Source organism: Pteropus vampyrus, unplaced genomic scaffold (genome assembly GCF_000151845.1).
Source record: "Pteropus vampyrus isolate Shadow unplaced genomic scaffold, Pvam_2.0 Scaffold234, whole genome shotgun sequence".
Classification (NCBI taxonomy): domain Eukaryota; kingdom Metazoa; phylum Chordata; class Mammalia; order Chiroptera; family Pteropodidae; genus Pteropus; species Pteropus vampyrus.
In genome coordinates, this window is record NW_011889015.1 from 37,213 (window position 1) to 59,864 (window position 22,652).

Consider the following 22,652-nt stretch of genomic DNA (forward strand, 5'->3'; position numbering starts at 1 on the left):
AGTCATATGGTAATTCAATTCTTAATTTTTTGAGGAACCTCCATACTGGTTTCCATAGTGGCTGTAACAGTTTACATTCCCACCAACAGTGTAGGAGAGTTCTTTTTTCCTCACAACCTCTCTGACACTTGTTATCATTTGTCCTGTTGATGATAGCCATTCTAACAAGTGTGAGATGATAGCTCATTGTGGTTTCGATTTGCATTTCCCTAATAGTTAGTAAAGTTGAGCATCTTTTCATATGTCTGTTGGCCATTTGTATGTTGTCTTGGGAGAAGTGTTCAGGTCCTCTGCCCATTTTTTAATTGGATTGTTTATTGTTGAGTTGTATGAGTTCTTTATGTCTTTTGGATATTAGGCCCTTATCAGAGGTGTTGTTTGCAAATATATTCTCTCATTCGGATGATTGCCTCTTTGCTTTGTTGATGGTTTCTTTTGCTGTGCAGAAGCTTTTTAGTTTGATGTAGTCCAATTCATTTATTTTTACTTTTACTTTCCTTGCCTTTCAGATCAAATTTATAAAATCCTCCCTAAATTCAAGGTTCATGAGTTTAGTACCTATGTTTCCTTCTATGCGGTTTATTGTTGCAGCTCTTACATTCAGGTCCTTGATCTCTTTTGAGTTAATTTTGGTATATGGTCAGAGACAGCAGTCTGGTTTCATTCATTTGCATTTGGCTTTCCAATTTTCCCAGCGTCATTTATTGAGGCTTTCTCCATTGTGTTCTTTGTAGAAAATTATTTGCCTATACATATGGGCAAATATATGGAGGTTTATTTCTGGACTCTGAATTCTGTTCCATTTGTCTCTGTGTTTTTCTGCCAATACTGTGCTGTTTTGATTATTGTCGCTTTGTAGTATCAGTGTGTCTCATTCAATTTAGCTATAACTTTGCCCCTTTTCCAGTCATTCCCTCCTCTTACCCAGACCTTACATCTAGAATGGTCAGGGACAAAGGCATTTTTATAAAACTTAGAGCCCCATTGTATCTCCCACTTTGGCTCACAAGGGCTGGTGTAAGTGTACTTGGCAAGTAGTATATTCAACCAAGTGGTCGTTATTGTTAGGATCTAGGATGATGTCAGTTCAATGAAAATTCAGATGGCTGAACTAGAATTAAGTTTGAATCTGCTAGACCTCCTTTTGACTAGGCTGTCATCTAGAAGAGGTACCAACCCAGGCTGCCCCACTGTTGCCATTAGGGGAAGAGAAAAGGATTGTGTTTAAGAATGGTCAGGACAAAATCCTAAATTTCTAAGTAGGTTTGTATAACTTCTCACCTCTTTTGTTGTGATCATTTACCAGGAAGCAGCTGAGTTCAGTGACAAACTGTTTTACTCAAATTTTTGGACAAGGAAGAGGTTAGGGAAATAAGTCATAGATCTTTCTGATTCATTATTTAAGGAAGTCATTCCAGTGCATATCAGTATCTGTGAATGGTAGGGAGTTTGAAAGGTCCAACAATAATCAGCCAGTTATCGAATAACGTTTGGCACATCATTATCAAACTACAGATGGTCCAGAAAGCTAAACATAAGGCACAGATTAGTCTCAAGGGCCACAGAGATGGTGTGGCCAGAACCAGCTGATCAGACTGGAACAGCAGCAGTGTAACCTGAAAAAGGTGTCAGCAGTGGAAAGGCACCACTGATTGTCCTGAGATGGAGTCAGAGGTTGAGTGTAGTCAGTTTATCAGGAACAGTTGGAGACAGTACCCTGTGTGATGTGGCCTTCTTCACCATGAGACAACTAGGACAACCTTTGGCAGGTGTCACAAGTCTGGCATGCAGTGGCAACCTCTGCATCAAAAAATGGGGTCCTTTACTTTCTACTCAGTGTGTGATGGTAGATGTGTCACTGTGTTGAGAATAATGTTGAAGCTAGGTGTCAGTGATGGAAGTCTGAGTAGTACAGGCTTGATCAGCAGCTTGATTCCAATTGGTATTATTAGAAAACAGGCCCTTACCATGGGCCTCTAAATCAGTGATCCAGATAGTTTGATAAGCATATGTTATTTGTTTCCATAGCTGTGGCCCCAAAGATGTGTCTTTAATCTACCAAGGTTTCCAAATCTTCCAAACAAACCATTGGCAGTAGCTCAAGAATCAGTGAAATATAACAAGGTTCATTGTGGCAAATGTTTTCCAGAGCTATGAAGACAGCCTTGAGTTCTGTCCTCTCAGTAGAGTAACCACATCCACTTTTGCTTTTGCATAGTTGGTGCTAAGGCTGGAAATCTGCAGCAGCCCAATGTATACCATCAGCTTTCAGCTTAGATAAACCGTCAGTGAATCAAAGACCCCATTAAACTAGTGGCTTTCTTTGAGCGACAGAATAGGAATGCTACTACTTTTTCATGTGAAGCCAAGAGGCCAATTGCTTTCTTGATTATACTGTTTCTGTTTGACTTATCAAGTACATCTTACCTTACTAGTCATGAAGTCTTAGTTGACATACTCCCAAATGGTATTATCAGGCTAGAGACCTCAAAGCCTCTATCAGGCCATCAGTTTCAATAAGAGCCCAACAGCAAGCTAATCGTTTCTTGTCAAAGGGTGTATATCTTATAGCTGTGTCAGAGAATCAACAACTCTAAAACACATTTGAGTGGAGGCTGCCTCTCTTTGCCAGAATCTCTAATCTGCAGAAGAGCAGTTTCAGAGACTTGTAGCTCAAAGGGGTCATTAGGGTTATGGAGAATGTGCCAAAGGTAGAGAATGTGCCACGATTTGATAGATAACTTCCAGTGCATCCTGTTGGTTAGAGCCTCACTTAAAAGATGATGATTTACAGATGAGCTGACATCAAAGAGAAAATAGAATGCCCAAGGGAGACACATACTTTCTCCAGTACCCAAAATGTCCAATAAGTTACTGGGCTTCATTTTTGGTGGAAGAAGGAGGAGATGAAGAAACAGTAGTTTTTCTTTTACTGCTAGAGGGATGGAGTGTTGTGAATCCACCTTTATAGTCCCAAGAAACTGCTTTGCGAGCAGGCCCCTGAATTTTATTGGGGTTTATCAGCAGTTGCTGTTGGTGGAAGTATGATAACACTGCAGTCAGAGACTTGCAATTGAGACTTCTGGCTTGCCGGTCAACAGAACATTATCAAGTTAGTATAAACTTTATAGGCATCGCAAGATAGAACACTTGTACTAAATAAATCCTGACCCAGCTGCTGGTGGCAGATGTCAGAGGAGTTTGTTCCAGCAGCTCTCCTCTACATGTGAACCTTCCTAGTTGGGGTGACCTATCTCTGGTACTTAGGGGATCAGGAAGTGTAAATGCACATACCATACCAATTCCTGCTATACATTCAGATGGCAAAGCAACAACAGGATGTAGAATCAGCCCCTCCCACAGGGTCAAGTCAGCCTCTTTCCTGCTGTTAACCTTGTCCAGACCCCATCAGTTGAATGCTAGCACCTCACCTTTCCATGGAACCAGGTGGGATGGTCACTTGGACACCTGAATCTTAACAGAGCCATGAAAGTTTGAGTCCTTCCGATTCTTGAGTTTCCCTCAGCATACTTGGATAGGTTCATGGTGTCTTCTCTATGTACCTGTGGGAACAGGGAGTCCTTGGCTCCACACCTAATTATCTTTTTTCTAGGAGGTTAGGTCAAGGTAGAGGGGGAGGAAAGGTAGAAGAGAAAGAGATGTGGAGGGATAAAGTGATTGTATCAGTAAGCAAGGCACGTTTACTTTGGTTTCAAGCTGTGAAAGAGCTGCATGTAGCTCAACCAAACTTCAGTGTTCTCAGCCCAACCAAAGCCCTGTGCCAAGGCAGCATTTGTCAATTTCAGTTTTTTGCAGACTCCTTGATTTAGCAGCCCCATTCACATTGCTTTCCAGTTGGGACCATGAGGTTTATGCCTTTTGGTTAACTCAGACTTGACTTGCACAGTGGTAGCTTTTTAAAAAGAGTGTACCTTAATTCTGGACATTTGCTGTCCTGTTGTCATAACATCTTATGCTTTTGCCTGGTTTAACATAAAAATTAGGGGGTTTTCATCAGGCTTGATCACAAGAATTTATATTGTTTTAGATTTTTTCTCATTCCCTAATGACTCATCTTCATCAACATTGTAAACCCAGTTGGGCAGAAAGACTCATTAGATACTGCCTCTTCGTAGGAGTTTGTCTCAGAGAAATCTCCCCACAAGTATCAAAGCTCCCCTAGGGCAACCAAGAGCTACTGCAAAAAACTCTGAGACCTTTTACAGCCATCTTCAAATGGATCTAAGGTGGACATAAGATAGTGCAGGAGGGACTGAGCCCTGACATAGCCCAGGTGTCACAGTTCTTCCTTAACAAGCATTATGTTGCCCCCTTATCTCCATGTAAACCAGCTGCGGTTCTGATGACTCAGTTGGTTCTGTTAATAGCAGTTGTGAATTGCCCTCCTTGCTTTAGGTGCATTACACAGTAACTTGTCTGTAAAGGGGCAGAACCTTCTTTGACTCCTTTATCTCCTATGAATCTTAGTATTAGTTATTACGATGGATTGGACTTCATGCTGACCACAAGATTGGCAGGGAAGTCCTCTTCTCTCCCCTGCCCCTTAGGAAGGTTTGCAACAACTGGGACACCGGTCCAGCAGCAGTCTTTGAACTTAACTGCTCAATATTCATCCTGCCAACTACCTTCCCAGTCTTTCCTTATTGATAATAGTTTTAGTTTCCTGGGGCTGCTATAACAATACCACCAACTAGATGGCTTAAAACAAAAGAAATTTATTCTCTCACAGTTCTGGAATTTAGAGTTCCTAAATCAGGATGTTGGCAGGGCCATACTCCCTCAGAAGCCTTTGGGGGAGGTTTCTTCCTTGCCTCTTCTAGCTTCTAGTAGCCACAAGAATTCCTTGGCTTGTGACAACATAACTCCAATCTCTGCCTCCACCTTCACATTGCCATCTTCTCTCTGTCTTCATATGGCTTTCTCCTCTTTGTGCATGTGTCCAAATGTCTCTCTCCTTATTATATCAAAGTAAGACCCACTCCAGTGACCTGATCTTAACTTGATTATACCTGAAAAGACTTACTTCCAAATAAGATCACATTCACATGTTATCAGGGTGAGGACGTCAACATATCTTTTCCTACTCCCTCTTTAATCCCCTCTCTCCCCGCTTCCACCCCCTGACTTATGGATGTTGCTGTCTCCTCTTAGGAGCTGGATCTCTGAAGGTGGGGTATCTCCTCCCACATGCTTGCAGCGTGCACCCGGGGCCTGGTGCACTCGGGGGGCCTGGTGTTCCTGGGGTGTGGTCTGTGGCTCCACCTGAGGCGCAAACCTAGGACCTTCTGCGTGTAAAGCAGACGTGCTAACCACTACACTATGAAGCCATTTCTCAACATATCTTTTTGGGGGACACAATTCAGCTCATAGCAATAGGCAGTTAAATAGAGGACCATTTATTGCTTAGTTGGCGATGACAATTTGATCAACATACTTGATGTCATCTTCAGTATACTTTCTTAAATCCCGTTAATTGCTCTGTGAGACCTCATCTTTCCTTTTCAGAAAGACTTATCATTTTTTGCATTGTGTTCTTGTTGCCAAAACCTGGCAAGAACAGTGAGGGATCTGAGATTTTACCCTGTTTGCAAGCCAACAAATTATCCTGCCACAGTTTCATGAATACTGGTAGAAGGTATGAGACCCATAGGTCAGAAAGAAAGGATTTCATTACCCTCTGCACACCAAGTATATGAGTTTTATATTTGTTTCAGTTTTCCCTTCTCCTCCAAGTCCCACAAAAGTGATGGAGTGGCTCAGGCGAAGGCTGTACATGTGGTTGGTTATATCAAAGCTGAAGAATCTCTAGCTTAGGAAACCCAAATCTTTTATAATGGGTTGCAAGCAAATCTGCCTGACGTTTGTCCCAGAGGGAGACATTATTATATTGGACACTAAGCAAAGCTGTCCTCTGTTCCAGAGGGAGCCACTATCTCTGTCTTCCTAGAATGTTGGCTCTATTGCAAACATCTTTGAAAAGATAGTCCAGAAGCAAAGCTGTCAGTTTATAAGATGTACAGAAACACAAAAGACTCATGGAGAATTGTCTCCCAACAGTTGTCTTCTGTTGCTGAGTTTATTAAATTGCGAGAATTCTTTTTACATTCTCTATATAACCTTTAACAAATTTCTTTATGTAGACCTTTAACAAATGTTTGCAAATGTTTTCTCTTGGTCTGTGACTTGCCTTTTTGTTAACTGCTTTCAAAGGGCACAAATTTTTAATTTGGATGAAATCCATTTTATCACTTTTACCATTGAGGTTTTTCCTTTTTATGTGCTATTTAAGAATTTTTTCACTAACCCAATGTTACAAAGATTTTTTTCTCTATATTCTAGAAGTTTTAGTTTTTACATTTTAAGTCTATGAACCATTTTGAATTTTTTTGTGTATGATATAAGGGTAAGAGTCAAGATTTATTTTTCCCACATAGATACTAGTTGTGTTCAAGCACCACTGTTAAAAGATAATCTTGTTTTCATTAAATTACCTTTGAATGTTTTTTCAGAAGTCTGGTGACTACATACATGTGGATCTATTTCTGGACTTTATTCTGTTCCATTCTTCATGTCTGTCTTTTCACCAGCATCACATTGTCTTAATTTACTGTAGCTTTATAGTAAATCTTGAAATCATGTAGTATAAGCTCTCCAATCTTGTTTTCTGCCTTTCCCTGTAAATTTTATTATTAGCTTATCAGTTTTCTCCAGAAAGCCTCCTAGAATTTTGATTGATCTTATCAATTTTTAAATCCATACATTGTGTATTTCAGGAACAAAGAAAACTCTGCTCCACTAGAGGAAAATACCACAGGAAAAAGTGAGGCAAAAAAAAGAAAGATTGCAGAAACTTCAAATGTTATCACTGAGTCATTGCCATCTGTAGAATCAGAACCTGTTGAAATTGAGGTGGAGATCGCTGAAGGCACAATCGAAGTGGAAGATGAAGGCATTGAAACATTTGAGGAAGTGACTTCTGCCAAGCAGTCCATAAAGTACATTCAGAGTACAGGTTCCTCTGATGATTCTGCTCTGGCACTCTTGGCAGATATTACTAGCAAGTACCGTCAAGGTGATAGAAAAGGGCAGATTAAAGAAGATGGCTGTGCATCTGACCCCACAAGCAAACAGGTAGAAGGTATTGAAATTGTGGAACTTCAGCTGTCACATGTGAAGGACTTGTTCCATTGTGAGAAATGTAACCGTTCATTTAAATTGTTTTACCATTTTAAGGAACACATGAAATCACACTCCACTGAGAGTTTCAAGTGTGAAATATGCAATAAAAGATATCTTCGGGAGAGCGCATGGAAACAGCACCTCAATTGTTACCACCTTGAAGAAGGTGGAATCAGTAAAAAGCAAAGAACTGGGAAAAAAATTCACATATGTCAGTACTGTGAGAAACAGTTTGACCACTTTGGACATTTTAAAGAGCATCTTCGAAAACACACAGGTAATTAGCAAATACTTTATGCTCAAAGTATATTTTTCCACATCACATCTAAATGTTTAAATCCTTTTTATTAGTACCATAGAAACCATTTCTTGTATTTTCTAAGGTGCAGGCTGAGTATACATTGTTTTTATAATATTAGTTTGTTAAAATATTGATGCTTTGGAAACAAAATCACTATCAGCTTTGAAAGTAATCGTCACTGTTGCACCTTGCCCATTTTTGTATTTTTAAAAGAAATATGTAAAACACAATTTGTGATTATTTCCTGTGGGTCATAAATTATGAAATTCTAATTATAGTGAAACTTCATTGTTACTATTTTTACATTTCCTGTCTTATGTTAACACATTATATGGATGAGTATGTTTACAAACAGTCCTGGCTGTGTTTATGCCTTTCCATACGTTCGGTCATCTGTTGTGGCTTGGTAGGTAGGCAGTGTATATCCATCTTCCCCCCACCTCTCTAAGAGTCAATGTGTCAGGAATGGTGGACAGCCAGGGGGATGAGAAAGGTAAGATCTTTAGATTGTCCTTCTCCTGGGAGCCATCCCAGGCGTGAAAGAGATGTCCCAGGGCCCCTGGCCCTGATAGTTCTCCATCCATCCCCTATGCCTATCTTTTTTTCCATGTCAGATTCCCTCTCCTTGTTCCCACTTACCAAGCGTGCTTTGCTGTGTCTCCTATGCGAGACACAGGAACTGCCACCAGTGACTTGAATCTTGGGGAGTCTCTAAACTCACTGTAACAAAAGTGTGGTGACAACAGTTGCTACTGTGTGCTAAATGTCAGATGTCTGGACACTTGTTCCCAAGTCCTTATTATGTGTGATGGTTAAAGCTATTTAGACTGTTAATACAGTGAATACAGTATAGGTAATATTATACTGTTTGGAATTTTTCTTTTGGTTTCTGGAGTCCAGAGAACTTTAGATGAAATTTTTTCATAGATCCTTCACTGTCCAGAGTCACTTGCTACACACTGCTTGAAACTGAGAAACCAGATAGATTCAAATATTAAGATATAATCTTTCACTATTGAAATTAATACTCAGGAACTGATAAATATGCAAATACAAGGGAACCTTAAACTTTAAGGTTCAGTATAGATTTAAAAGGCTTTAAGATACTAGTTTGGGTAACTAATAGGTGTTTATGAAATCTTTCAGGAAATGCTTTCTGATTTTCAAACATGTATACTTGCATATTTGGAAACTGCCTATAGTTATAGTTTTTGGTCCTTAAAACAAATATTCATCAATTTTAATGATCTTTTGATGAACATTTTTGTGGTAACTGTGGAGTTGTTTTGCAAAAGTATTGATACACGAGAAACACATTAAATTAGTAAATAAATGTTACTTGGTAACTAGCACACTTTGATATGGGTTTCCAGTACCCTTACAGATGATAATCAGGCACTTTTATACTACATTCTAGCAATGTGAAAGTGGAAGCAATTGTCTCTTTTACCCAGAACATTACCTAGTGGCTTACTTGTTTAAAAAATAAGACAACAGAGACCATTTTGGAAGTGTTAAAATGTGCTTTCTTAGTCCTGCACTTCATATTTTAGATAGAACAGCAGAATATAGAGCTGAGGGACCTTATGTTATATGTCTTTGTCTTTTCTTTCAAAATTATGTGAGATAACTTAATAAACTTGAGTAGTTAAAAATTATAGAACCAGATGCCCATTGGAGGAACAGTTTAGCAAGCACATAAAGCAAACTGAACTTTGTTGTCTTTTAACCTGAATTATAGTATTAATAATTGGTGACAAGATAGTTGCAGATGTGATCAGTGACTTAGCAAATTCAAGAGGAGCATGAGTAAAATTTTAAATTGTGTTTGTGTTAATAAAGGATGAATCTTTTTTTTTTTTTGCTTATAACAAACTAAGTGTAAAAATAAGCAATCCTGTTCCTGTTTTCTGCCCTCAAAATACACATACTATACCCCTGCAGTTTCAGTTTGCATACTTTTATTAGTTTAGTGGTTTGGTTTCTTGTATGTTCTGAAAGCATGCATTGTAATCTGTGGCTTGATTTGTACAATTTTGGCTGTTACTTGTCCTCTGAACTATTTTGTTTCCAATTGGAAAATAGTAATGGTAATGCCAACCTGTTAGCTCATGGAGATAAACAGAGTCCCTGGCTTCAAGGGGCTCAAAGTTACTTTGGGGAAGACAAGCAGGCATAATCACAGTGTGACAGGATAAGTGCTGATAGAGGTAAGCACTTAAGTTTTATGGGAATGCCCAACTGGGCTGTTTATGATGGAAGAGAGAATGATGGTTTCCTAGAGGGCTTACCCTGTGATGACTCCCAAAGGAACAGGAGTTAGCCAGGAAGTGAAGAATCTAGGCAAATGAAGTGAAGCATGCACAGGCATAGAGGAAAGAAAGGAAGCAACTTATTTGGAGCACTGCTAATAGGATATTCTGGCCGGAGGATTGGGTCCAAGTAGAGGAAAGCCAGGAAATGAGCTGAAGTGTTAGGAGGGGCTGACCATGTGGCATGTACTTAGGCATCATGGATTATCTACCAGTGATTGGTTCAAGAGCAAGGGAGAAAAGTAATGGGAGATGAGGCTAAGATCACGTAGTTATTTTCGTAAGTGTTGTAAATGAGTTCCGATTTTATCCTGGAAGACTCTGGGTCATTTTAAAGAAGTTTAAGCCAGAAAGAGATCTGATCAGATTTATGTTCTAGAGAGATGACTGGCAAGATTGGAGTGAAACCTACTAGGTCTAATTAGGAACCTGTTGCGTAATCCAAATAATGAGGGATGGAGTACAGGCAGTGATAGTGGAAAAGGGTTGGAAATGTGAGGGACATTGTAGGCAGAATCAACAGGATTTGGTGCTTGGTGAGATGCGAGAGTAAGCTAGGGTGACTCTCAGCTTTCTGATTTGGGTGACTACATGATTGGAGGTTATCCACTTAGAAAAATATAAAAGAGTAAGCACTTTCAGGGTGGCGAGAGACATCAGATAGATATACTTGTAGGACACCTAGTATGAAAGTGAACCTAAAGGAAACATTTAATCATGTTTTCAAATAATTTTTCTAGTATCCAGGAGAGGTGTGGAATCATAGGAAGAACATGGGTCTGGAAATCAGAATTAGATTCCTATTCCAGTTCTGACATTTGCCAGCATGATGAACTTGACTGGTCGGTCACTTTATCTTTGGGCCTCTCCTTATCTGTTTAAATATGGGTAATGATACCTACTTTACAGGGTTGTGACAAATTAAAGAAAATATAAAAGCACTTGGAAGACTGTATTGTCCACACATCTAAAGTATCATTTGTTGGCTATTTTTAAATTTTATTGGGCTTATTAGACTAATTTTTTAAATAGCAAAAGCTCAAAAGACATGCATTGTAAAGCGAATCTCTCCTACTTCAGTAGATCACTCCAGAAGCAACTACTGCCATCATTTTCTTATTTATGCTTCCAGGTATAATCATTGCATTTTCAAGTAACCATAGACACACATGGGGCTTTTGAGAAAACAAGCAGCAGTATGCAGCACAGTGCTATGCCTTTTAATTTATTTTAAACTTTTTAGTATATGAAGTATTTATGAATCTACTTAATTTTCTTCACTGTGGCTGCATGGTATTTTGATGTATGAGTATATGGTAATTTACTTCACTGCTCTTGTTGGTACACGTTTAAATCGTTCCTAGTCTTTTGCTGTTACAAACTATGCTGCAGTAAGCACACTTGTATATATATCTTTGTGTACACATTCAGGTAGCTAAATTTTTAAACAACCGGGTCCTGGATACCACAGCTGATGTTTCTCTCCTCCAGTTTTCCATTTATCATTCCCGTTCCCCTCTCTTTTTCCAGTGGCTCCTTCAAGAAATACATAATGACTCTATTCTGGCTTACGAACCTCTTATTGATTTGTCTACCTCTAGCCACCTCTCCTCTTTACTTCCAAGCCTTGAAAGAATTTCTGTACTCACTGTTTTCATTAAATTGCCTCTCATTCTCTGGCCCTCATCCCACTGTAGTCTGACTGCTGATTCCACCATACCACTCATATTGTTCTTACTAGAGTATTACAAATACTCCTCTTGTTATCCTACCTGTTCAGTTTGGCACAGTTTATTATTATCCTCATCTTCCTGGAATTTCTTTAATTTCCTTCAGTGTTCTTTCCTTCTTCTTCTCTCTGTTCTGTTTCTTTCTTTGCTGCCTCATCAACCTGTCTTAACTTGATATTTCATTTGGGTCTGCCCTGCATTCTGTTATCATGTAACATACTGAGAGTTTTATGCATATCAAAGATTTTTATTACCACCTACATTAGATCCTAATCTGAATATCAGTTAACCCTCTATTTGGCTCCATATTTGTCCATACAACTATCTACTGGATTTTTCCACTTTGCTCTGAGTGCCTTGAACTCAGCAGACACAAAACAATAATCTTTCCCAGAATATCCCACTCCAAACCTACTTGGACTTCTGTGTTCTTTATTCTGGTTGGTATTCTAAGCCAGAGATCTGGGAGTCATTATTGATACTTCACTCTTTACTCCTCACTCACCGTGCTGTTTTACACTTCTGTGCCTCTGCCTAGAATAAACTTCCTCCTTTCCTTCTCTCATTCCATTCCAGGCAGAATTGATCACTCTCCTCCCTTGTACTTCTGCAGTATATTTTTCATTGCCCTCTCTACTGTAACAGGCCTTTTATAGTGCATTGCCTTTATTTTCATGTCTTTCACCTTCATGAAATACCCTGGCCTGTATAATTAAGTTTTTATAAAAAGTTTATCTTCATCACCTAGCACATGGTCTCACACACAGTAACTGCTCAAAAATGCTTGTGGAATGCATAGTGATGCGTTCCCCTGAAATAGAAATCGATTTAATTTTTAACTAAGGGAAAGTACACAATTTTTTAAGAAACGCAAAAACACGGAACAGAACTTAGATCCAAGTTTTATTCATCAGAGCACAGATACAATTATAATAACCACTGAAAACCTATTTTCACCTCTAGAAGAGTCTTGGATGTGGTTGAAACATGTGAATTATATATTCTGATCCTCCTTTCAAGAAGGTCCTGTTAGAATTAACCAAAAAGAAAAACAAATTATTTGCTTTTTCTGTTTTTCTTAAATTGTCAATATAATTTTTTTCTATTCTAATAGGTGAAAAACCTTTCGAATGTCCAAATTGTCATGAACGATTTGCTAGGAATAGCACCCTCAAATGTCACCTGACTGCGTGCCAAACTGGAGTGGGGGCAAAAAAGGGAAGAAAGAAGCTTTATGAATGCCAGGTATGTGTGGATGTCTTCTGTCCTTAACAGAGAGTCTACTGAAATTATTAAAAGTGAAGAGTAACAATCTAGAGCCAGAGGTATGGAGCTGACATTTTGGAAAGAAATGAGAATAAAGAATATTATTGTCTTGATTTTATAATGAGGATTAGAATAATGTTTTTTACCCAACCCTAGATGATACCAATGTCAATAAAATTATGTCCTAAATGGCAGGTTGTCTGAAACCATGGTGATTCTTAACCATAGAGCAATCATTAGAAATCAGGAGTGGGGCAGAGGGCGGACCGGCTCTAATTGTCTTTTCCATGATTAGTGTAGATTTATCCCAACTAAAGTAATGGTTCTAAATTTTAATATTATGGGAGAAATAATATTGTTACTGTATAGTCTTAGAATTTATGACATTTAAACAGTGGAGCCGATATTAAAATGCTTCCCAAAATGTATATACTTTGTTAGCTACGTCAGCTAAAAGATCAAATAAAAGAATTATGAAATCTCCTTGGATCAGATTATATGACAAATATCATATTCCTAACATTTTCAGAAAAATCTTCAACTCATTCCTTACAGAGGATAAATGCATCCATATTTTCTTTAGTTTCAATATAAGTATTGTTAACACCATATGTTTGGTTATTTCAGGTGTGTAACAGTGTGTTTAACAGCTGGGACCAGTTCAAAGATCACTTGGTAATACACACTGGAGATAAACCCAACCATTGTACTTTATGTGACTTGTGGTTTATGCAAGGAAATGAACTAAGGAGGCATCTCAGTGATACTCATAATATTTCAGAGCATCTAGTAACCGAAGAAGTTCTTTCAGTGGAAACTCGTGTGCAAACTGAACCTGTCACATCAATGACCATTATAGAACAAGTTGGGAAGGTACATGTGTTACCACTGCTTCAAGTTCAGGTGGACTCAGCACAAGTGACTGTGGAACAGGTCCATCCAGATCTGCTCCAAGATAGCCAAGTGCACGATTCACACATAAGTGAGCTTCCGGAGCAGGTCCAGGTAAGTTACCTAGAAGTGGGTCGAATTCAGACTGAAGAAGGTACTGAAGTACATGTAGAGGAGCTGCATGTTGAACGGGTAAATCAGATGCCAGTGGAAGTACAAACTGAGCTTCTAGAAGCAGACTTGGATCAAGTGACCCCTGAAATCATGAACCAGGAGGAGGGAGAGCCTAGCCAAAAAGATGCTGCTGAGGCTGCCAGAGATGATCACGAAGATGCTAAGGGTTTAGGGACCAAACCAACAGTGGATTCTCAAGTTGAAAGGGCCGGAAATGAGAACAGAACACCTATGTCGGTTTTAGAATGAAATAACAAATGCATATGTTTTTTTTTTTTTAAATTTATGTGTTGGGTTTCTGAACTGATGTTGGGCAGTGTGACTGTCCTTGAGCTAACAGACAAGTGGACCAAAGTTAAACTTTCCTGTTGTGCTGAACTGTTTCTATTGAAACAAACTGATCTCTCCCCACTTAATGCCACAGAGGAGGGCTCTTTCCCATAGTGAATGGGAAGTTTTGAGAAGTATATTTCTGGAAACTTAAATGGATTATATTCTTATAGAGTTGGGTACGAATGTATCTATTTTCATTGTGATAAGGGTTCTCCCTTCTCTCTCCCAGGTCATGTCTTTCCTCAAATTTTTTCCATATTGTAAAATCAAACGTTAAATCATTAGAATACAAGCTTATGTATTCTAATGCATGTTAGAAAATTGAATATATAGGAAACACAAGGCTGCATGAAGAAAAGTGCATTGTTACTGTGCAGTTAAATTTTGGCTTCTGGCTTTCTTTAGTTTGAACAACATTCTTGTCTACCCTGATAGTCACAGATGTCATCTCTACAACAGAAATAGAGTGGTGGTGGCAAAATTTCTAGAATTAAAAAACAACAACAACAACAAAAAACCACAAAAAACCCACACCCACGTGCCTTTTCAAAACCAACTAAACTTCTATAAAGCATCTCTGGTTCTTTCAAAGTTTGTGTTATAAGAAGCAATGTAGGTGATGCTATAGTACTTTATATTTTTGCTTATAATGACAAGTACCAATTCTTTTTCACTTGTTAGATTGAGAAATTTCATGGCAGCTGAAGGGCCATTTTCAATTGGGAAAATTCATTTATATCTGTGGTAAACTTTATTTTGATGAAAAATTGCACTAGTATTTTACCACCAGATGAAATAAAAGATAAGCATCATTTAAAAATTAATGTATTTAAAATAAAGTACAGAGAAAAACATGTATATAATATATCAGGCTTTGTTTTGAATGAATCTTTTCCCCTGATCCTTAATGTAAAGATCTTGTGCTATAACTTTTAAAGCCATACAAATATGAGTGCTAAACTGTGGACTTAAAAGTAGGTGTGTAAATATTTTTAATCAGTATTACTTGGAAAATAAAATATAACAACCACATAAAATAAACCAATATGCTATTTTCTTTACCTGTTAAATATTGGGAGATATTTACATTTTTAAAGTAAACTTTAAAATTATGTGTTCATGACTCTTTTTTTTTTTAATACCCAGTGTGGAAGTTGGTTTGTGGTCAGAGATGTTTTCTCATCTGTATTAACATGACTGGTGAATTGAGATATAAAATTCTCAGTACACACCTCCAGTTCCCAAAAGTCTGTTCAGAAAGAAGGAAAGAACAACACGTTGATGTTTGCAGTTAGAAAATGGTGAGCACAGAGCCAATATTTTTAGGAGAGCCTGTTTTTAAAATAACTTTCTCCACTTATCAGTGTGTTAGATTTAAAAGATTGATTAAACTTGTTCTCCTTTGGTAACGATGTTAAACATATCACATTTATGAAATGTACTTAAGAGGATGACTTCCCAAAACTAGAGATAACAGAAATAAGGATATTGTGTTTTTAAGATCAAAAAAGTATATGAACATATTCAAGTCTGTTCTGTTTGACAGTTGGGTACTAACTACAAAGCTTATATATATATAAGCTTTATATATATATGTTTTTTCTTTGAAGTCAAGAAATACTGATGATAGAATTATATCATGTTGAATTTTCAGTTTGCCTTAGGATGTCCATGTTCCTTAGTTACAGTTCAAAAAAAAAAAAAAATACCTGACAGATAGTCGTCTCACGCATGTAAATTATTAGTGAATTTTGAATGCTAAAAATAGCTCATGCTGTGCCCTTCAGCTAAGTTATGAAACAAGGTTTATTCTTAATCATTCAAGAGCCTTGACCACAAGGTAGAGATAGGGGCAAAGGCCCAATAAAGTGTTAAAATTATCATTTGCTTTCAGATTTGGAAGGGTTTCAAGGAGGGTTTGAGGGGCAGGTATAGTTCATTTTACTTTCCCCAAAAGGTATAAAGGCTCCACAGGTGTGCTCCAAATGCCAGTAAATTTGATTGCAGAAGGACAGGAAAGCTACCCACTGGTGATAAACCTTGTGTTGACTAACACTTTGCAATTTTAAAAGCATTTTACATATAACGTAAAACAGGTATTTTAAAAACCACGCTTCTAGGACTGCACTGGATATTTTGTTCCTCCCCTTCACTCCTCCTGAGGCTTTTATCTAGGTCCACGGTGTGACAGCTGGGCAGTAGAGGGCCGGACAGCAGTCATTACAGGAATCCCAAGTGCACCAGAGAATGAGAGGAGAGCCTCTTCTATCTACCTACGCCACTGTTCCAACAGCGGTTTGATACCAACTGGATGTCCACCAGTTCACTTCAATTCTGATACTACTGAGTTAGCAGACTCCACAAGTTGTGATCAGTACCACAAGACTGTCCCACTAGACACTAGCTGAAAAGGGGGTCCGCAGGGTATCCACATTTCTGTCTAGCCAACTGTAAATTAGGGGTTCTCACTCCCCCTCTCAGGTTCAGTAATTCAGTAGAATGACTCAAGGTCTCAGGAAAACACTACATGTGAATAGTTTTATTATAGAGGATACAACCCAAAAACAGCTAAATGGAGAGTGCATAGAGCAAGGGGTGGGGGGAGGGGAGGCAGTCTCCACGCACTCTTGGTGCTCCACCCTCCTAGCTCATGGATGTGTTCATCAACCTGGAGGCTCCCTTAACTTTGTTCACTGAAATCTCATCACCTCAACATGTTTGATTAGATCACTGGCCATTTTTTATTTATTATTTTTTAAGCTCACTCTCCTGCCCCTCCTTCCTGGAGATCTTGGGATGGAGCTAATAGTTCGAATCCTCTAATGTAGTTGGCTCTTCTGGCAACTGAGGCCAAGAGTCACCTCTAAGCATAAACTCAGGTTTGGGCAAAAGGGACTTGTGAATAATAAAAGACGTGTCAGGAAATTCCAAGGGTTTTAGGAGCTCCAGGCCAGAAACCAGGGACCGAGACCAAATAACTTACTTTTTTTATTGTACTACACCTACCATCAGATTCAAAGGAAAACTAAACTGAACCCTAATGTCAATGCATTTAAAACCTAGAAATCTTTTAAATATGTACAAAATGGAAGGCGCTCATAGTCTTACTAGTTTAAAAAGACTGCCATCATACATTATTAAAAGGAATATTTTCATGGAAATGTACATGCTTCTCTCAATACATTCAATTTGGAAATAAAGGTTTCAGGATTAGAAGGATGAAGGATGAAGGTCAGATATCCCTACCAGAGAGGAGGAGGAAGAAGGGGAGGCGGGGTGGGAGAGGTAGGACAGTCCCATGAATAGCCCAGGTTCACATTCAGTTGGGATGCATTGTACCAGGTAACTTAATGACAAGAAAATGCAAGTAGAATGTCTATGCCCCAGAACACCAAATATACAAGAGTTCCTGAGAATTTGCAATAATAATAGCTATCACTAAGCACATATTACAGGAAGTTCTGGCCGCCTTTGGGCCCCAATTATTTAGAGTTGGTGATGGAAAGAGTATACTTTAACACATTTTAAGTGGAGGATCCTTCTGCCAACCACCCCAACCTCATGGACTCCAGGTTAAGAAAACCTCGTTTTACTATTTGCCAGAAACGTCATCTCATTAATTCTCATAACAACACCCAAATTACAGATGAAGAAATTGAGGCTAGAAGATGCTTGGAACCAAAGAGTGTCACACAGCTGGTAAGTAGTACAACTAGGAGTCAAGGTATAGCTTTATGATTCAAAAGTCTATAAACTTTTAGTCACTGTCAGTGTTTCTCAAAGCATAAAACAGGTACCTCCTGTATTAGAATCATCTGTAGCTATTCCTGAGAATGTATTTGACTTCTTTCCTGACAACACAGGGAGCAAGGTTTAGAAAACTAAATTTTAATGAGCTCCCCAATAACTATAAAATTATACTGTAGATCTGACAGTTTCATCAATTCTTTAGAAAAAATTATTTCTGACAAAGTTTTTCTGACACACCCATTGTAGAAAATACAAAAAATACTAGAAAGTATTAAGGTCATTTAAATCACCCATAATTCTACCAGATAATGAAAAACATTTAATTCTGGCGTACTTTCTTATAGTCATATGTATCACATTTATATCATTCTGTTTTGTAACTTTTCACTTAATATGTTGAAAATATTTCCCCATACTATTCAAAATGAAATTTTACCTCTATATACTGTTACATTGTAATCAACCTATTGTTGAATGGCCCTTTGTAGTAGAAAACAAGCTGCTTTTTTTAAGCGAAGGGACTTGAATGTAAAGTCAGTCCTATGGGGGTGGGGGACCCAAGAGAAGAGGAAACAAAGTTCTGATTTGAAAAGTAGCAGGCCCTAGCAGCATGGCTGCAAGAGCAATGAGGGTGTGGGGGGCTCCTGGAATGGAATGTAGCCAATAGACTTTAGAAATGGTTTCTGAAGTTGAGTTTTAAGTTTTCTTTTCCTGCGATAGTCTTTGGTAACCTTTTAAGCCCCTAGAATCTAGCATCAGCTTTGCTCTGGTGCTCTATAGAGGCCTATGACAGAGTCTACAGTGGGTTGGGTTTTTGAGTCTCTTAGTTTCTAAGCAGTTTCCTTATGACATCCTGTGTATTATCATGTTATAGAATTCAAAAAGTATTTTACATTACTTTTTAAGTATGCAGAGTTTTATCCAGTATTTTAATGCTTTAGAGACAAAACATAATGGTTGTACTATTTTAAAGATGAGTTTTTTTTTAAATTCTCTTGTCTTTTGAGGAGAAGGCCTCCCTTTAAAGACAAATCTTTCTCCCAGAGAACCCTTATCCTACATAAGTAGACAACCACTCTCAAACCAAGAAAGTAATCACTCCAGGTTCTCTTGGTTTCTTGCTGTGCTCAATGGCCAGTCTGTGGAGCTGTCCAAGGTTTTATTTCTTGCCCTTCCTGTTCCTGGCCCCTTTAATCATACAAAGAAGCAACAGAGGGTAATAAAGAAGAAACCTGACTCTGAAGTCAAACTGACTGGGTTTGAATCTCAGCTCCCCATTGGACTCCTGTGTGACCTTGAGCAAGTCAAATAAGCTTTCTGGTCCTCAGTTTCTTCATCTGTCAAAATGGAGATGGAAAAAACAGCACCTAACATAAGGTTATTTTGAAGACTTAATCAGTCATTTATTTTTTGTGTGAAGATTTAATCAGTAACATGACCATGTGCCTGGCAAAGAGCAAAAAAAAAAAAAAAATCTTTGGATTCCCTAATTTCTATCATAAAAGGATTTTAAACTTAGGTTATTTCTCTCTTCAACACTTTTGCTTTTGTAAATATTGCCCTGGCAATCATAAATACAGGATCAGGCAGCTTGAGGAGGTGGAAAGAGTGCTCACTGAGCTGTGACTTAGGGTGCCTAGTCTTGTCTCTGCCATTAACCAGCTGTGTGACCCTTGCTGCGTTAACTGACTTCTCTGACCTCAGTTTCCTCCTCTGTAAAATGAAAGATTTGAACTTCAATAAATATCTCTATGCTTTAAGAGTCTATGAATTGCATTCCCAGCTCTACACTCAATTTAATGACTTGGCTTCTTTGTTTATAACCTGGAAAACTATTTAGCACCTACCAGTAGCCGGAGGATCAACTGGGGAGTAAGCAGATCAGGAATCCACTACCTAAGTGGCACCGAAGGAACCCGGCCTAAGTATATGACGAATCCGCGCAGGGGGTGACTTTAGGACTTCTTTCTGCAGAACCTAGGCCCCGACAGACTCACCCGAAGGAGCTACCACGGTGGTTTTCTGGAAACTTCCCTTGTGTTTGGGAGAATTCCTGGGTCGCGATCTCCCAAAGACACGAAAATCTTTGATCAAGACGCTGGAGCGGCTCAGTTGGAGGCGCGAGTTGATGGGAGCTGTGTCAGCCCTCTTTAGGCTGTGTAGCCGCTTCCCATCCAAGCTCTAGGAGGGGTCCTCTCTGCGGCAGGGCCACCCGCCCCCTCCTCGAGTGTCTGCGATGAGTGTCCCCGCGCCGCGCGACCTCCTCCCTACCGCCTCTCTCTTCTGGCTGCCATAGAAACCGGCCTACTAGGTCTAGGCCGGCGCCTCATGGCCCGACCCGCCCCAGGTCCCCCATCCTCCTGGCCAGCCCCCCGCTCCGGATTGGTCCTTCGGGAAACGCTGCGAGGCTCCTAGGTCCCAGCTGCGAGGCCCGGGCCGGGGCCGGCGGGCGGGGTTTGCCGCGGCCGCTGTCAGGTCAGCAGCTCTTGACAGCTCCGGGAGCCTCTGGCGCTAACCCCGGGCCGCGACCCCCACGCACCTCCCGCGCTGGAGGCCGCTCCAGCACCCATCACCCAAGCGTCTGGCGGGGCGCCACGCGGCGGAGCCCGAGCCGGGCTCGCGGGGAAGGTGAGTGAGGGCCGCAGGGCTCGCAGCCAACACCTCCACTGACCCGCGCTTTTCTCCATCAGGCTGCAGACCTGGGGGGCGGGGGGTTTGGGGAGGGTCGCCTCTCCTCCCTGCGACCCCAGGGGCAGAGGGTGACATATTCTCGGCGGAGGTTTGGATGAGTTGGGGTCAGGAGAAGGTTAGCAGTTCTTGGGGGCGTCTCCTTCCCAAGCTCATCCGCGCGCCCGAGGAGAAGGCGTTAGCGCGGGAGGCGAGGGTGTGCTCGAGAGTGTGGCCCGTGCTGTGTACTGTGTGGCGCCCACGGGTAGGTGCGTGTGTGTCTCCGCGCCCGGGTCTGTGCGGGCACCCGTGTCTGAGTGCGTGCCACACGAGAGCGGAGGAGGGCAGCCTAGCGCCTTCCCTGGCGCACACCTGGTGCGCGAGACCGGAGCCCCAAGGCGCCAGACCAAATCTGCATAACTGGGGCTGAGGACCTTGAGTGACCCAGGCTGGCAGTGGAGGGAAATGACAGCCAAGGACTGTGGCCCAGGGAATGAAACCTCCCACCACTCCCTACACCACGACTCTCCCTAAAGAAAGATGTTTCTTTGGAAAGATTGTACAAGTAAGGAAGAACCTCGTCTCCTCTTCCCGGACGTCCCTTCTGCAATAGTAGAAGCTCCAGGACCCGGGGATAACGACCAGGAAAAGAATGCAACAGAGTCTTTAAAAGGCTTGCTGATCAGCTTTTGTGTGCCTGACACAACATCTGGGCAGATGGAGAGATCAAGACAACAGATAAAGCGCTCTTAGCCCTAATAGGGGCAGCTAAAATTCCGCCATCTCCCGCCCACCCTCCCTCCCTGCGTACCGCACCCCGCGCGCGGCCACATCCCATACAGCACCCCCCACACTTTCATCCTCCTGAGTTTAGTAGACAGGAGGAATTTCTGTAAGACCCACCCTCCCCCAAACCCTATTCCTCGTCTCGTTTCAAAATGAGAGCCAATGAACCACATTCTAAACTCTTACCGGTGCCATTCAGACAAGTTTGGAAATTAAATCGCGTTTGCACCAGAGGCCACGGAATCCAAAGGGGAAACAAACAAAACCAGACCTAAAAATTTCGTCCAAATTAAGTCAAGATTTCAAAGGGGAATCTAAAACTAGTATTTGTTTATGGCAATATGGTGTTTTTGTTTATTTTTATTTTTTCGAAAAATTTGTATCACTCAAGCTTGCATCGTCAGTATTCAACGTGATTCACAGAAGCGCTTCAAAAGATGGTTTCTGTTAGTGTTGCAAAAGCACTTCTAATTTGGGTTGCCATGGTAACTGAAAAAGTCGCCCTGCACTGTTGAGCCGCTGCCTGGCTGGAACCAAGAACTGTTCTTGAGATCGCCTCAAGTCCCCTCATGTCGCCATGGTAATAATAATTGGGCTCATAAAATATTGTTTCATTTTTTAAGTACTAAACGCCCAAGCCATGTTGTTTTTTTAAATTTTATTTTTTCACAGTTTGCTATTTGTAAAATAGATCTCTCAGACAACTGAAAGTAAACACTGCCCTCCAGCCAACTAGTCCTGCTGGCCCAGCTCTCTTCCCACTGCTCACAGCACTAAGGGAGAAGGAAGGAGGGTGTTTGATGGTCAAGGAATCCTGGCCTGCCACCAGATCTCCCTTTCCATTTAGCATTTAAATTTGGAATCCTAATTAGCTTTCTAATTAGAAGATGGGCGAATGTGGGTGGGAGGTCCCAGAATGAGGTTAATGGGGAAAGAGCTAAGGCCAGCTCTCCATGGGCTAGTGTTTTGTGTGCTGTTGAATTTGCCTAGTTAAAGCCCTCATGAGTTTATTTTTGGCTTGACCACTGTTAAGCCGTAAGTTTGGAAAAACCTTCAGAGAGGCCTTCTGTGTTAGGAAAAAATGTGGATTGGATATTTAGCTGAGGAATGTGCTTTTTTTCCTAATAACTAACCTGCATTTAAAATAAAGGCAGGTTTGTATGAAATTTAAATTTCCAGGTAATAACTACAGATAGACCATAGAGCCTTCAATGCTCTTGGTTAACCTTAGGTTTTCAGTTA

General features: G+C 40.3%; 1 protein-coding gene across 10 annotated transcripts in view; it reads left to right on the forward strand.

The window, feature by feature from the left end:
- ZNF131 (zinc finger protein 131) overlaps positions 1–15,248 on the forward strand; it is a 30,842-nt gene extending 15,594 nt beyond the window's left edge. For 4 of the 10 annotated variants that reach the window (XM_023519735.1, XM_011373860.2, XM_011373857.2 and 1 more), the window contains exons 5-7: positions 6,795–7,477; positions 12,658–12,788; positions 13,437–15,248. In XM_023519735.1, coding sequence (XP_023375503.1) covers positions 6,795–7,477; positions 12,658–12,788; positions 13,437–14,123 — 1,501 coding nt within the window. In that variant the 3' untranslated portion in view covers positions 14,124–15,248. The remainder of the gene's footprint in view (positions 1–6,794; positions 7,478–12,657; positions 12,789–13,436) is intronic. The other 6 variants (XM_023519736.1, XM_011373863.2, XM_011373861.2 and 3 more) reach the window with 4 other exon arrangements.
- Positions 15,249–22,652: the final 7,404 nt, after the last annotated feature.